The 16,229-nt window shown below is 41.0% G+C and overlaps 2 protein-coding genes across 2 annotated transcripts in view; one reads left to right on the plus strand and one right to left on the minus strand.

Annotated features, from left to right (window-relative positions):
* The window catches only part of LOC124187980, a 33,134-nt gene extending 19,442 nt beyond the window's left edge, over positions 1 to 13,692 (minus strand). The window contains exon 1 of the mRNA XM_046580200.1: positions 12,333 to 13,692. Within this exon, the coding sequence (XP_046436156.1) occupies positions 12,333 to 12,390 (58 nt within the window). The 5' untranslated portion in view covers positions 12,391 to 13,692. The remainder of the gene's footprint in view (positions 1 to 12,332) is intronic.
* Positions 26 to 16,014, plus strand: LOC124187984 (neuropeptide CCHamide-2). Its single transcript, XM_046580208.1, has 3 exons — positions 26 to 299; positions 14,309 to 14,586; positions 14,672 to 16,014. The coding sequence occupies exons 1-3, from the start codon at positions 203 to 205 to the stop codon at positions 14,717 to 14,719; spliced, it is 423 nt and encodes a 140-aa protein (XP_046436164.1). The 5' UTR covers positions 26 to 202; the 3' UTR covers positions 14,720 to 16,014.
* The last annotated feature ends 215 nt before the right edge of the window (positions 16,015 to 16,229 follow it).

The raw sequence follows: 16,229 nt of genomic DNA on the forward strand, positions 1-16,229 counted from the left end.
TCGTTCCGCCCCTGTAAAAGAGCGAGCGCGCGGCTGTGAGCTCATTCATTTCCAACCACCTGCTCGCCGAAGAAGCACCCCGAGTATCGAAGCTGGTACCACGAGTCGCAACCCCGAAGAGAACGACGAGCCTCTCAGTATCAGTGCGAATTTTCACCCACCTCCCCCATCCTCGAACGAATTCGCGCTTCCCCGAAGAATCATGAAGACGTCGATCCTCACAACGGCTTCCTCTCGACCCTTCGTCGGCGTCGTTATAATCGTCGTTTTATGCTTCGCGATTGAAGTCTCCGCCAAACGTGAGTCGAAATTTATTTATATTCTCCGATTATTCGCCACTGTGTTCTTTTTTTTTTTATTTTTCACTCCTTTCGGTCGATTGTTTACATTTTCTGCGGGTGACGTTCTGTTATTTTTTTTTCTTATTCCGCTTCCTTTTTTAATGTTACACTATCTATTCAGAAATTAGGTATATTGAAGTCGAGAATATTTATCATACGCTCGATTGTTAATCCATGTACCGTTGAAAGTTTTTGTCCACGTTATGTGTGATTTGTAATATAAGTTTATTATACGGACTTGTCCTAATTTTGTTCGACTTTTGTAGAAATTTAGACAAATTCACGGTCTCACTTTTACCGGATCGCACGTGAAATTTGACGTGAAAAGTAGTATTGAAATTTTTAATAGCGCGTAGAATTTTTTCTTCCGCTCTTGATTTAAGAATCTGTACCGTTTTTTTAAAGCTTTCGTTCTGGTATCACCTGGGAATTATTTTTCTTCGGCTACGTTGTGTTGATAGGGGATGTATCACCCTTTACCGCTTCATTTTCAAGTTCACTTGATGCGAAAAGGTTTGCTGATAATCGACGCCTACATGCGACTGAAAGATGTTAAATTCATTTCTCTGTTGCGCTTTGAAATTTGAAAAATGATCTACAACCGTTTAACTTTCCGCTCATTTTATTCGCAACGACGTTTCCGAACACTCGTCACACGATAACTTCTATCCTGCTTTAAAAATTTTTTTGTCTTTATTTCACCTAGTAAACAACGTTTCAACGACGCGAAACGTGCAAGCTCGTCGAGAATTCTGTTAGACGTTAAAAGTGTCGCAGGTTTAACAATTTGTAACGATGTGAATTTTTCAAATTTGAATGCACCAAACAAGGGTAAAACTGATATTTTATATTCCAATATTTGAAATAGAATTTGATACGCGTAAATTTAAGTCAGACTTTATGTCTTTGTACCACGACAAATTTTCATTGTTAGCTTGAGCTGTTTCCGCTCGCACGTCGGTTAAACTTAAGTTTATAAAAGTCTTCGATCGATCACTCGGCGTATCATACTTTTTTCCGCATAAAACGACCATCTTTTTGTACTATATATATATATACATGTGTATAAATGTATCACGTATTCAAGTATCACGTAAAGTACAACACGGTAATGGTTCGTAAATTCTTACAAGTGCCAAAAAGTTTGACGACTAGAAAGGTCTACAAAATTCCAGGTGTATTGGATACGCAGTAACCTAACTGAGAATTGATTAACACACCGTGAGCCGGCGACTCGTTGTTTCAAGGCTTCGGCAAATGCACTTATTCTACGTATATCTCTAGTTTTTCTTCTTTTTTCATTCTTCTTGTCGTTATTTCAAGCAACGTTCGCGATTCCTGGCTACCGAGTTTCGGTCTCTACCGCTTTATTGCCTGATGATAATTGGACAGAGAAAAAAGAGGACACTCGCGGTTTGATTTCCCGGGGCAATCACGCAGATTGATTTTTATCTAGATATTATTTTCCGCCAAAGCAGTTTACTCACTCCCGCATTTGTTTCTCTCTGTCGACCTGCAGCTTCGAAGCTCACGTCTCGAGGCGCGTGAATTTTTCATTTTCTTTGAAACGGTACGTAATTTCGTAGCTTTTTGTAAAATTGTATTATAAGTGTATTGAGTGTATACATGTATATTTTCTTTTCTTCCCTCTTTGCCCGTTTTTTGCCCGTTCGTTTATTTCTCGGTCCTTCGTAAACCCTCGTTCTTTTAATTATCTTAACAACCTCTGCACTGTATAATATACACGTGTGTACGTAGACGCCTACAGTCCCACTAAATATGTGTGCAAGAAAGTAGGGAAAATCGGACGCGCACGTGGCACGGAAATTCAAATCAACCCAAGGAATTAGTTTTCTCTCTGAATGTATCCCGATCCACACCGATTCCACGCGGGATGATAAAAGTTTCCAAGTTATTGTGTATAACTTGTATAATGTATACTGGATGAAAAAATAATCAAAGAAACAAATGAGAAATATCGGATTTGTTATACGTGTTTATGAAAACATTGTGCTGAATAAAAAAAAAAAAGTTAAAAGCAAAAATAAAAATATCGCACAGCCAATTCAAAATTTGCATTTATCCGATAGGGATACGAAATTCTCTGAACTAATCTGTTGAAAATAAATCACTCGTGGCGCGGGTGAAATATAACTCAACCGAAATAATATTGTAACGATTGCAAAGAAATTATCGTTCGATCGAAACGCCCGAAAACGATAATTCGCTTGGTATCTGATTTTAATTGTATGTATACCTACGTACATCAATTCGCTTGCGCTTGACATATCGCTCAGCGGCAGATACCGCAAATTGCGACCTGCAGCGTGGCATGTATATTATATACATATACTAATTATATATTATCGCGTGCAATGTATAAGAAATTTTAAAATTTGATCCGTGGCTTGGACCGGATTTGAATTTTCTGAATGGCTTTGAATGGCTGGGTGAAAAAGATCACTGATTGTAAGACGTTGTCGTAACTGCCCGTTAGGAAATACAAGCGAATCTCCACTTTTATTCTTTTCACTCGGGACGAATGCGTAATTTTAATTAAAAGGAATCAAAAAAAAAGTAGGTTGGAAAAAAAGGAAACGCAGGTGAAACCAGACGTCACGCCTCACCTGAGAGATTGAATTTTCAATCCAGGAACCCTTCTCATATTACAGATAACTTCCGTCCCGAATAGTTATCTGCGTATGAGCCAAGTAGTCGTAGGAATTCCAAGAGGATACGTAAATCGCTGTGGTTTGCTTTACGAATCGAAAAAAAAACAAAAATAATCAGAACATTCTGGAAAGTGTTTGAGAGGAAAACATCGTTTGTGTTTATTCTCTCTTTCCTCGGTGCCAAAGTTTGTGTGAAATTCTTTTCGCGCTTTGCCGAGCGTATAAAAGCTCGATTATTCATTGTTCATACACAGCTGTCAGCAAGCACTCGGAGCGACTTGACGCAGAATTTGCTTTAAACGCATTTCAGCTATTGTTGCCTGAAATGGCGATACAAAATTACATCACGACTTCGCCATAAGCTTTCAGCGAAAGTCGTTTAACTCGGCAGAAAACCGCCGCGCTCGCATATTTCCTCGGTAACGAATTCACTTGCGTATACGTATAATACCGTGTTTATTCCGCCCACTTCCCTCAGTTCGCGTCCTTCCTAATCAACGCATTATAACGCTGTTATACATTCGTCCCTCGATTCATCGTCGTTCGGCTGCTTGTATTATTATATTACAACGTAACGGTTAATGTCGAATCGATAAATCAACGATCACCTAATCCGGGAATACTTGATAACAATTATTCCGCTGTTCGAGGGGAAAATTCGGGAAATTCGACTCGCTCCGTTCGCATTAAACCTGACGAAGGTTGCTCCGAAGCCAACCGACAAGGACTGCGCTCTCGGCCTTTTAATTTTAACCTTTTCGCACGCTAAAACGAGTTTAAAAAAAAAAAAAAAAATTCTGAAAGCCCTTATGCCGGCAGAGTGCGTGTATCGTTATTATTATCGTTCTTGCGTGAACAGCTTATATTTTTCCAAAACAGTTTCAATATTCACCCTCGTGTCATATTTACGCCTTTACTATCACGTACCTACTCGGCGATAAATTTGAATTCACCGCTTGCTCAGGATCCCCGAGATGTTCGAACGGAGAGAAATACACCGCCTGTTGTTCACAATTTCAACGCCCGAATCGTCCCGAGAAGTATAAATTATGATCAAACGGAAATACTCGCTGTACGCGATATCTGGAAGCCTTTCACGGCCCGACCGCAGCTGCTTTTGTATTCGTGTACGTTTCAATGCTCTTGTCAGGAACCGGACGCAGGATATTGCCAACGCGTTCGATATTGTCATTACTCAACTTTCCGAAAAAAAAACAAAAAAAAAAAAGAACATCCTGATACGGATCGAAAGTTAAAGAGTATATGATAGCAATATAACGTCGTGTTACGGTCAAATTCAAGAGAAACTCGAAGGCGACGTATTGATTGAGAATTCTTAAAATTATAGAAAATTTGATGAGTTCGTGGAATTAATGATACGACAGGACAAAGTTTTTTCCGTAAACTTTAAGAGGCGAGAAGCTTGCAAGGCATTTTTATCCGTCTATTTGAACCAAAGTCAATGCAATGTATCAATATGGTGGAAAAAGTTGACACGTTTTTGAAAGAATTTCACAATGTGTTGATAAAAATGAGCTTTCGCTCAATTTTAAATACAATTTATTGAACGGTAATCCAGGTGAGAAGAATTTGATTTTGATGTCTGTATGCAGTTTCGTGTCACATAAGTATGCAAATTCATGGCGAATCGTATCTCTTCTTTTTTTATTAAAGTATGGGGAGAGGCTTACATAGTGAAATGGAATAAAAAAGAGGAAATAAAAAATTTCGATTGAGCGGTAACCCGGGTTCTTTACATGTAAAGTAGGTATCTCGTTTGCCTTTGCCTTGGAAAAAAAAATGACGGAGAAATCTTGGGACAGCCACCTTTTCATAAATTCGAACGATTCCTTCGGGAACTGTTTAAAAATTAAAAAAACGTTTCCGAGTTAGCCTGGCCAATTTTGTGCATTTTACAAAAACCCAAAAACGTACAGTCGTTTTTAATAATGTCGTGAACGAGTGGAAAAAAGCCAAGCCCGTCCGGCTGCTTTTCAACTCTAACACTTCTAAATTATAACCGACGTACAATTTGCTGCGGAAATGTCTCTGCTAAACTTTGGAAAGTTGAAAAGTAACGAATGAACGGTGAACTCGCCGTGGGAAATTACTGTTCGTCAACAGATGTCTGCGGTGTAATGAAACCGCAAGTTTTCCGCCCAAATTCACACACTCACAATCTGATATATGCGTATTTGCAGCTGCATGCAACTGTTTCCGCGGTTGCGGCATGTAAATTTGCAAATATACGCGTACACTGTGCCTATGCCTGTGTGTGCGGAAAGCTCTTAACGCCAGAGCGGAAACTTGTTGCTCGTCAGGAAAACCCGATAACATTCGCTGCTGTTACAGCCTTCGGACAAATGAACTCGATTTTTTTTTTTTTTTTTCTTTTTGCACGGATAGATAATAACATTCGGAGACAGTGTTTATTTACGTACGTACGTACATTGGTAGTACCGATTTTACTCACTTGTTGCATTTACTAATCATTTTCATTCATGCTGTGAAATTGTATACCTTGGATAAAATTTGATGAAAAAGAAAACTACGAAAAAAAAAAAGAAAAAATCATAAAAATTGGCGTACCGTGATTTGACAGGATACAACGTGAGAATCGAAGCTACGTGTTTTCGGTCTCTCATCCGTTCGCCAAAAAATTCGCGGTACAGAATGAAAGAATCGCAGCCAAGCGGAAAAATTGTGTAAATTTTGGTGGAAAACGGTGCTCGGATTGCGGGTGAAACTATCATGCCCTGGGAGTGGGAGATAATGACAAGCCGAGATTCACATCCCTATCCAAATCAATGCTTAGCCTGAGGGGTTCAGAAGCCGGCTTAGAGGGTGGTGTAAGAAATCGTTTGCCCTTTACCTTTCTTCCTTATTATTCCCTCTTTCTTCTCACCTGAGCAAATATTTGGCACTCTATTTTATAGACCCGGCATCCCGACGGGAAGAAAAGAATAAAAAAAAAAAAAAAAAAAAGAGCGAAGAACGTAGCAAGGGTGAAAGTTTTTGCATATAAATATAGCAATAAAATATCCCACGTATAAATGACCCGATTTATACAACATACGTATCCCACTCGGGAATATTTTCACCATCCCTACTCCCGGGAAGTTACAAAAAGAGTTTGCACCCGTAACAACGAGGATAAGCCGCGGTGCTCGAATTGTTGCCCGAGTTACGCTTGTTGGTCAAAATACAACCTGATTCTGGACCTTGCTTTCCGATCACGTAATTTCGCACACACGGAATCCCACAGCTTCGTTACACCATTTGCAAAAGCCCGTGTCGACCTCCGTCCATGAGTCTCACTGGAATCACGCGCAATAATTTTCACCCTCTTGAGATTCGGGATGCGGAAAACCGGCCGCTGCTCTCCAAACCCGACGAACTGACCGACGTGTACGAGGACGACGTACACCGTCGCAATTTTGTCAATTGTTGTTAACTCGCATCCGCGGAATTTGACTACCCAGAACCGCGACTTCGGTGTCCAGTTGGCACGTTGCGATAACGCAGCTTTGAGCCATTCGATACACTTGCGGAAGTTTGTGGGTACATTGTCGAAAAGCGAGTGGCCGTGGTTTGCTTTTCGTTTTCCGCGGTCACTCTTTATCGCAAATCTGGTGTATGTATAAAATCATGTATTTTTTTGCATGCATTTATGAAAAAAATTATTTACAATTTTCTTTTTTCTAATTTGTCAAGAAACACATCGTGGCACTTGAATTATTAATTCTTTGCCGTCGTTTATATTCAACTCAAAGATAAGGATCCGTAACGTAACGGTATATCAAACGGGAATCATAATCTTCTAAATTGAAAGTTAATATTAAATTATAACTGTTCTATGAGATTAATAACGAAAAAGTCGTCAGACACGCTGCTGAAACATCAACCGGAGACTTGATGTTACAAGTGTGGGTTTTCTTTGTGACGCAAATTGATATTATGATCGATGTAAGCAAGAAAAAAAATGTATTCACGATACTTCGTAAATTTGAAAATTTGTACAAAAGTGAAAAATCACCTGAGCGTGCTATTCGACGTAACGCAAAACCCTCATTGTTCGATGGAACCTTTCCTTTAGCCTGAACAAACTCTTTCGGAGGTGGCGTGGTGAAAAATGTCGGATTATTTTTTTCTTAAATACCCTAACAATTATATACCGAGAACGTCGGTTTGCATAATAATTAGCTTCCCGACGAAACCTGAGCTTTGTCAAATCAAACGGGCTTTATCGGTTGGCTGAAATATGTTGCAAGCTGGATTATCGTGATATCGGTAATATCGATATTCAGAATGACACGGATCTATACCACGCGTTACATCGAACGTATCACGCGAATTTGATCGGATTTCTTGACGCAGGTGAAATTTCGACGAGGCGACGCCGTGAGAATTGGACGAATAAATTTCCGAATGATTGACGAAGGGTTGGCGTGTATAATTTCGCACGATGGGAAAAAATCGCAGGACTTTGACGGCGGCTTGTTCGGAGAAAATTTGTGAAATCGAGGTGTCTTTTCACGCCTTATTTCTTCGCCTCTGCGACGCGAATCTTGCAACGCAGCGAACGGGAATCGCGGGGATAAGAAAAACGAGAAAACGGTGCGCGTCGAACGGAAATATTATAATACACGGCATGGAATAATTAGCGATTCGTTTCGTACTCTCGGCGGTTGAAGAAACTGGCAATTTCCGCCTTTTCGGTTTTCACTGCTTTACAACGTGTCACGCCAACTTTCTTGCACGTCATTTTCATTATTTCTTACTCATCTCTCTTCACTCGGAAACCCCACGATTCCTTGAAAGAAAGTAAAAACGTACGCTTCAGAGAGTGAGAATAAAATTAGCAAAGATGAAAAAATTTGCTTATACATTCCGACCGTAGATATAAATATACAGTGTAGCGCGGGTAGTTGGTCACGGGAAATGAGCGGGGTAACGAACGGTGGCGTTGAAGCGGACATTTTTTAAGACATTCACTTTTTTTAATTACTTTGAAAAGCAGCGCAAGAACCCTGTACGACCCTTTTAAAATTTCACCCTCCAGAGTTCGCTTTTAATCTCAGTTTAAATACAAATATTACGTGCAATGGAAACAAATTTTTTCTCCCCACGCAAAGTGATAGAAGCGGCGATAATCTCGTGGTACCTTTACTTCTACTTTATCGTTTTTCTTACTTTAGTTTCTCTAACAGCAGTCGAATAATTCGCCGATCAAATCACAGACGCTTCGAGTACGCGACGGCGCAAGATCCACGCAACGACGGACACGCGCAAAAATACATTCGAAGATCAAGTCGATCCGGAGATGTTTCAGGCTCGTCGATGTGCCGAGAATTAGTTCGATCGTCCGTGTGATAGTCCCGGGACAGCCAATCTCATCTTCGAGGGTTGATTGATCGGGTAAACACCTGCTGCTGCCATCGCCGCTCGTCCAGAAGTCGATGTTTGACACCGCGATATGCTCACTTTTGCCGTAATTGCCGAAGAGCAGAAGGCACTGAAAGTTGGTAACCAGGGACTCGCATTTCCTCGACGTTAAATCAAATTTACCTACCCGCGCAGTCAATTTGCCAAATATAATCAACACCGACTAACTTTTCGATCGATATTATGACGCGATGGCGGGGAATCCCCTGTCTCACGGCTGCGAGTTCGACGTTGTTGCACGACAAACAATACGAGAAATTAATAAATAGTTTGGCCTGTGCTGGTGAGCTTTCTTTTTTTATTTTCACTACCAACATTAAGTAGGAATTATTATGACGTTTTACGCCGAGTGGATCAATTTTCTTTTGTACACGCGTACGTATACCTATACAGCGAGAAACTTCCTCCGACGTTACGAGTTAATTAAGACACGGAGCTCGCGACTTTTATTTATTGCGCGAAATTGAATGCTCGTAAATATGTAGGCAAGGGAATCCGAGTGACCGTCGTCGTCAGATCGCCCTGTTATTTATTTATACATACATACCTGCACGATGTACCTAATAACGTCACGGAGATAATTTTCGCATCTCTTCCCCAGAGGGCGGAAATTGATTTTCAAATATACAGAGAGGGTATATTATTATGGAATCTCGTTGATTAATTAAAGCCTCTCGGATCGCAGCCGATTAGCCGCGTTAGACGTTTGCAAGTGCCAAGTTAATGCGACTTTTCGCCTTCGTTCGAAATTCAAATTTCCCCGATCAACTTATACTCGTTTGATGAAAATCAAACTTTGGAGAAACATGAAAGTTTCGAATGGTCCGAAACCCGTCGCTCAAAGTTCCGAAAGGATAAAATGTTCGAAGGGCGTAACTCCGACGAGTCGAAGTTTACAACGTGCGAAAATGAGAAAATTTAAAAATCAGAAACATCGAAATAGCGAATAATCCGAGCCGAGTGAAACTTCACCACTTTGATCTTTCTTTGTTTTGGATTTTCGATATTTTTACGCTCGGAATCCTGTTCATTCTGATTTTTTACACTCGTTCGTTGAGTAAACTACGTCGTGTGAGTATGTTTCACTTTTCAGAATGTTGCGCTGTCGGAACTTTGCTCTATCGTAACTTGAATTGTCGGAATCTTTTTGTTTCAGCAAGGTTGAGCAAAATTTGATTTTCCTTACTTCGAGTCGTCAAATTCGGAATTTCAACACGCCCCGCTCTCTCATATCCCAGACGCATACGTAAGGCGACAAAAGTGTTACACAAGTCTGCTTTATCGCGCACTTACGAGTCGACACGTTGCTACAAACTGCCAAGTAATCCACAACAAGACTTGTAAATCCAATCCGTGATCCCTCGACGCGACCCTTTATCTCAGTCAATATCCGAAAGTGCAACTTTCCGCGATATCCTAGCGACGCTTCGTTATCCTCGCAATCTTCTTAGACGAGAGTGCGACACTTCGCGTTCAAATCCACCGTCGTTATTCATTAATTTCAAAATATTTGCCTCTCTCTGCGGTAAGTGAAACTTCTGCAGGGCAATCGGTCATCAATATTCACGACGTCAAGTTTCCAGCAGTATAATTCCATCAGTTGTGGAAATCCGGAGTCGCGGTTGGTTCGCACCCTTTCCGCGTGGCTCGCTGTTGACAGGGGACAAATTGACCTAACTTAATTCCGGTCCGGTGTGTGAAATTTTCGAGACATTAGTCGTCGTCCGACGTTATCTGTCCGGAATTTTTCTCGCTTGTATACCCATCGATCCGCTTATCGTTGATAATCACCCTCGGGGAGCGATTAATCGCACAATAGCCGCGTCGTCTGCCGATCGATACGCGCTAATTCAATCATTCGACGTTTCGACCCGGGACAATTTCAGGCTACGTGTTTTCGATGAAATTATGCACGTCCCTTGGTGCGAAAATTATTTTGTCACTCCCCCCTCCCCCACCAATGCAACGAGCCTCTATATCATCTTGTTCTTTCGCGTAATTGGGGATTACGAATAATTGAAATATGCTGTCTTAGCTACGGCTGCAGGATCCGGGTGAAATTAGTTATTTCTCGTTGAACGTGAACGTGCGACGTCGATCGGCACGTCTCAATAACCGTCCTCGTTCTATCTCGGGTATCAATGTTTTGCCATTTGAAAATGCAACCGCAATTGGCTTTTCCTTTCTCTCCGTTCTATTGTCAACCTCAGCCCCGTGAAATCGGAAACTAGTACATGGCCGCATTGTGTTCTCTCTGCGTTTCTCGGGATCTTGTCGCGACGGCATGAAAGAGGTCCGAAAAGCTTCCATCGTTCTACATTCATCCTATCGATACCCTTGTTATTTCTGGATCGGAACTGGAGCGACGTTTATTTCATTATTACAGGGCTTTCCGAACGCTTCGCGAGGCAGCTGATTGCAGGCTTTGCATTTCAAGTTTCATATCTTGAATTTTTTTTTTCTCAGATTTTATAATCAAACGATCGTAGACGGGTCGTCATATCGATCAAGATCGTCGATTCATTGTCAAACCTCCGCCGGTCATGTGAATTTTTACCAACATTGCAGGCCAAGATCGACGATTTCATTCTGATCTTTTTTTCCCCCACTTACGGTTTTTCAAAAGCTTCCAAAATATTCAGGTAATAAGTTTGAAGTGCTTAATTGATATTACAATAGTTCGCATTACGATTACTTTCGATTAGTTGATCGGTAGTGATTGTTAAACAACGAAAAATTCCCGGGTCACCGATAAGTGAGAATTTCGTGTTGGCCGAACGAATATCCTTGACCTATAAGCAATATATTTATTTCCGTTCTCGCGAATGAGAAACGAGCGGGAGGCTCGACCAGGTCGTCCAATAAGGAAATTGATTCCATAAACGTAGGAATTAATGTCTTCGGTTTGCTTTTAATGCGCTTTATTCTCCTGTTGTAGGTACAGGTATAATATGTATATATTAATGTTTGTGTTCTCGACTTCCACCCTGCGGCTCGGAAAGCCGCGCGTGCTGTCTGCGGGGTTTCACGTTGTCGATAGTTTATTTTCAGTCCGTACATGTATATAATTTTTACAGATTTTAACCTTGTAAATACCGGCAAAATTATGCGGTAAACGAAAGCAGGATACTTTTTATGGGAGAATCTCGTATTCGTGGGGGTCGGAAAAAAAAGAAGAATGATCGGGAGGATCGGAGGGGAAGAGGGAACGAGCTTAATTCACTTACACACGCACAAAAAGAGCACATAGCGTATATAAGAGGTCAAGGCATGTTTTTTGCGAGAGTTAAACCGTTTTCACCTTTTTTTTTTATATTAAATATTCTCTCGCAAATATTCGTGGGTTAATATAATTCTCGGCCCCATGCAGGAAGAGTTGAACAAAAGGCCCTGCCTTTTTGATTAATATAACGATATAATTTCAACGAGATAATATCTTTCTCTCCGGCTATATATATATATATAGCTATATATATGTATACACGTATGTGTATGCACATAGAAAGAAAAATGTACATATTTTGACTGATATTTTTCATTCTCTCTGCATTGTTGTTTTTCGTATAGCCACTTCTTTCAACACTGGGTCATTCAACGCGGAAAAATGGCCGGATTCTTGTATTGCGAATTTTTTCCGCCGGATGCGAGGGCTTGAGGCTAAGCTTTTTTTAGAACCCGGCTGATTCACACCGAAGCGCTGCAAGCGTTTTACTAGCATCATCACATGGACCTAAAAAAAATACAAAGAAAAAAGAAGGAAAATGTTGCCACTGCACTGAAACTGTGACATAAAACCTGAAGCCGAGCGAAGGGTGTACTCCATTTTATCGTAAATTGCTTTCAAAATTAAACTATATAATTGCGATATACTTACATTGCAAAAGCTTAGGCATCGGTCGGTTAATCCAGGATAAATCTGCGGCTGCAGGCATCCTAAATTCGTTTATTACGATGCAATCTTTCGAGCGGATGATTCAATGAACGAAGGAAGAAACTGCAGGTGTGGGCTTTGGCTTTAACGCAGAAACTTGCAAGCTTGACGTTTCAAGGTCGACGTTAGATTGTAACGTTTAAAATATCTTGTTTATCTTGTTTATCTTTCTTTCTACATCTGCAGCCGCGAGAAATGTCTGATTATGTCGTATTCGTCGATCAGACCAGCCGACGGTGAATCGATCCATTTCTGGTAAATCCCTTACTCCGAAGTTGAAATTTTTCAGGGGTTTCGTCTTCGCTGTTTTTCGCAAAGCTTCTACGTCGGGCCGTGAAAAAATGAACTCGTTTCACGAGGCTTGTGTTACATACTTACGGGTGTGTACCTTTGACGCAATTATGACGCACAAGAGAAACCGATTCAGCGTGTGAAGCAACGCGAGGTGAATTGAACATACATACGCGGTTAGTTTGGCAAATGAGAGGCGAGGATTGCGCAATTATCGTGGCGTAGGAGAAAGGCGATTAGGGGCTTGAAAAAATACCGCTTCACCTGGAAATTTTCACTCTCCTGACAATTTTCAACGTAGAAAGTTCTTCTTTTACGCGCCTATAGTTTCTTCTCTCCGTCTTTGCGCCCCGGCTACTCACAGAGCGTTAACGAATATTCAAATCACATAATTTTCGCAAATTGCCTCATGATTCGCGTAATTACATGCGATGAAACAATAATACCGTACGTTTTGAATATCGCGAACCTCGCTGTTCGGGGGAAATTTGGCGTAACGGCTCGGCGAATGGAAAATAAACAGAACACGGCCCAACGATCCGTAGGAGGGACGTGTTCGTACGGAAATGTATTGGCGTCTTGAAACAAAGCTTCTAACGAACCCGCTCCACGGTTCACGACATTCCATTTTCCTTCGCGCGCTTTGAAAAACCCGTAATTCGGACCATTTTGTCAATTCAGGTGTGCCGTTTATTTGGACGCCGCGTTATCGCGCTCGTTTAATTTACTCCGAGAACGAGCGCTGGAAGACTTTTGTAGTAAAAGCTTGAAACGGAAGCGGACGTCGTTGTGCTCGACGTTTAATTAGCACACGTCTAATTATTATTTAGCGTGTATTGTCCATCATTATCGTCATTTAACGGGACGTACACCCCCCGCCATTACGTGGTTGATATTAATTAAGATTGCACATTCCATTGTACGCTGGAAGCGATTATCGCGGGTAACTAAACAGTAGCGACTGCAGTTAAACTCGCGATGAACAAAGCAGCGGATCAAGTACACCGGCATTATTAACGACATTCAAATATGCACCGTGCAAAATACAACGCACAAGCTGATTATAACCGAATAACGTCGGTGATCTTTCGTAACGAGGTCGTATCATGACGCACTCGACGATCAGATATCGCAGTTGCATTGAATAATTAAATTTATACTCCCGTGCATATAACAACATTGGCATACACTGTCGGAACGGAAATTCATTGACCGTTATTCGTCGATTCTTTGAAATGATTAATCCAGCTTTATTCGACGCGAAATGATTCCTCGTTACCGCTAAATCTACGAAACAGCAGGACTATCTCGTTTAAGGTGTTTAAGGGCCGATGATTCCAAAAAAATTCACATATATTCAGAAAAACCAATGAATTCATTATGTATGAATTAAAAAAAAAATATTTCACCAGAGATTCGTTACGTAAATTTTTGTTCAAATAATTTACTGACAACTTTTTGGCATTATTACTATTCGAAACGAATTATTTTTATCACCTTGTCGAAACGTTCAACATTCTCACCGAGGGTCACTTTTTGTTGGGAACATACGTCCCTTAACACCTTAATATTCGACACCAACTGATCAACTTGTGCAATTCCTCGAAAAGTCTTGTTCCTTACTTCAGGGGGCTGCTCGGCTTTCGGCCACTCCTGCTTCGGAGGCCACGGGAAGAGGTCAGGATCCTCCGACCGGATCGACGACGGTCTTCAGGAAAACATGAACTCGGGTCTGAATCAGGAAGGCCAGGAGTACGAGAGCCCGAGAGGAGGTGGGGAAATCCTGTTAGCCGACGCTGGTCAGGTTTACCAGGATCGTCCGATGCCCCGTTTCCAGCCTCCGCAGGTCCTCGGTCCGCAGGAGCAGCATCCCCGCTACAATCTCTCTCCGTTCATCAGGCAATGGGTGGGTTCTCGCCGAATTTCATCAGCCTTGCTTCGTCCCCGATTCTTCCTTATTCTATGCATTGATTGATTCATTCATCCCGTAGCTGGCCTCCTACCGCAGTGGAAACTCCGCCGACTACGAGGCGAACTAGGATTCGAGATATCCGAACACCGACCACCAAAGTCGTTGACAGCGTTACGATTATTTAAGGATAACACGACAAGGAATATAGCGATGGTACTATTGATAAAGAAGTTATTGGTCTTTTATTGTTACACATTTCCTGACACCTTATTACGCAGTTCCAACGGACCACTCAACAACCAGTGCCGCGCCATTCAATCTGCCCAATTGGTCCGGAGAATTGACTCGGTGTTAATTGGCTGAAAGTCGACCGTTTAGAATGGCTGATTGAAACAGGCTGCCTCAACCGGTTGTCCTGTTAATCGCTCGACTGTTTCAACAAGTCTAGGCCAGTCGAATCTGCAGTTGAATTGTGCAGTACTGTTATGTTCAATATCAAATATTCACTGTCGCGATCACGCTAATTAACATGCCAATCTTTCCGTTTTCAATCAATCCTCGCGCGTGTGTATTATTTCGGAGGGAAATGGGAGACCGATTATTATAGGTACAGAGGCTGGCGGCTTTTCCAGGACTATGCTCCGAATATAACGCTTCGGCAATTTAATCCGACGAGGTGCAAAGTCAGAGCACACCTGTCTTTGAAATTTTTACCAATTTGGCAAGTCAATTTTCCGTTTTATTCCTGACAGTGAAATTCTCGATCGGTTTACGAAAGTGTTAAATCCCTCGAATCCGGTCACAACGAGTCACGAAATACCTTCCCGCATACCGCGTTACCAATCTAACGGAGACTTCTACACGGTTTCTATCGCGGCTTATCAAAATAATATTATCTACGTCTTTTATGGGCCCTTGGACTAAATTCACCATGTTCAAAGGAATGTTATAAGAATATTACTAAAATAATGTTGTATCAGCAATGTTGTGTAAGATATGCATGTATACCTTATACGCATCGTGTACATACGTATCTTGATTGGATATAGGATTAACGTTGGAGAAGAAAAGAACTATTAATAATAATAATAATAATAATGATAATAATAATAATATTACTAATAATCTCAATGGCGATGACGGTGATGGAAAAATAAAAAGAAATAAAATAATAATAAATGATAATATTTATAAAATGCAATTCGCTTGCATGTATATTTTATTCCCCGGATATATGCAATTATCGTTACTGTGCATTAATGAGTATCAGTGTAATTCACGTTATGTATCGAATGTTACGTACAAAAGGATGAAAAAAAAAGGGAAAACAAGAAGGCAAGACGAAATAAATATTATATAGTGTCTAATATGTCAGTTAGAGATACGTACGAGGTTCGTTTCAAGTCAAATAAAAATGAAAATTATTCGACAACTACATTTACTCATACAAGTTCAGATCATTTCCCAGTGATGATGTAACATTCCGGCAGTTGTTGCAATGGATTTTAGTAATCAGTGAAACGTCTGGTAATGTAGCCAAAGATACGTTTACGTAAACGGAGCCTCGACCTCGTGATAAAATGAACTAAATTATATTTACACGGACTTAAATAATCACGCTGATTTCGCGCGTCTGG

Source organism: Neodiprion fabricii, chromosome 1, assembly GCF_021155785.1.
Source record: "Neodiprion fabricii isolate iyNeoFabr1 chromosome 1, iyNeoFabr1.1, whole genome shotgun sequence".
In the NCBI taxonomy this organism is placed as follows: domain Eukaryota; kingdom Metazoa; phylum Arthropoda; class Insecta; order Hymenoptera; family Diprionidae; genus Neodiprion; species Neodiprion fabricii.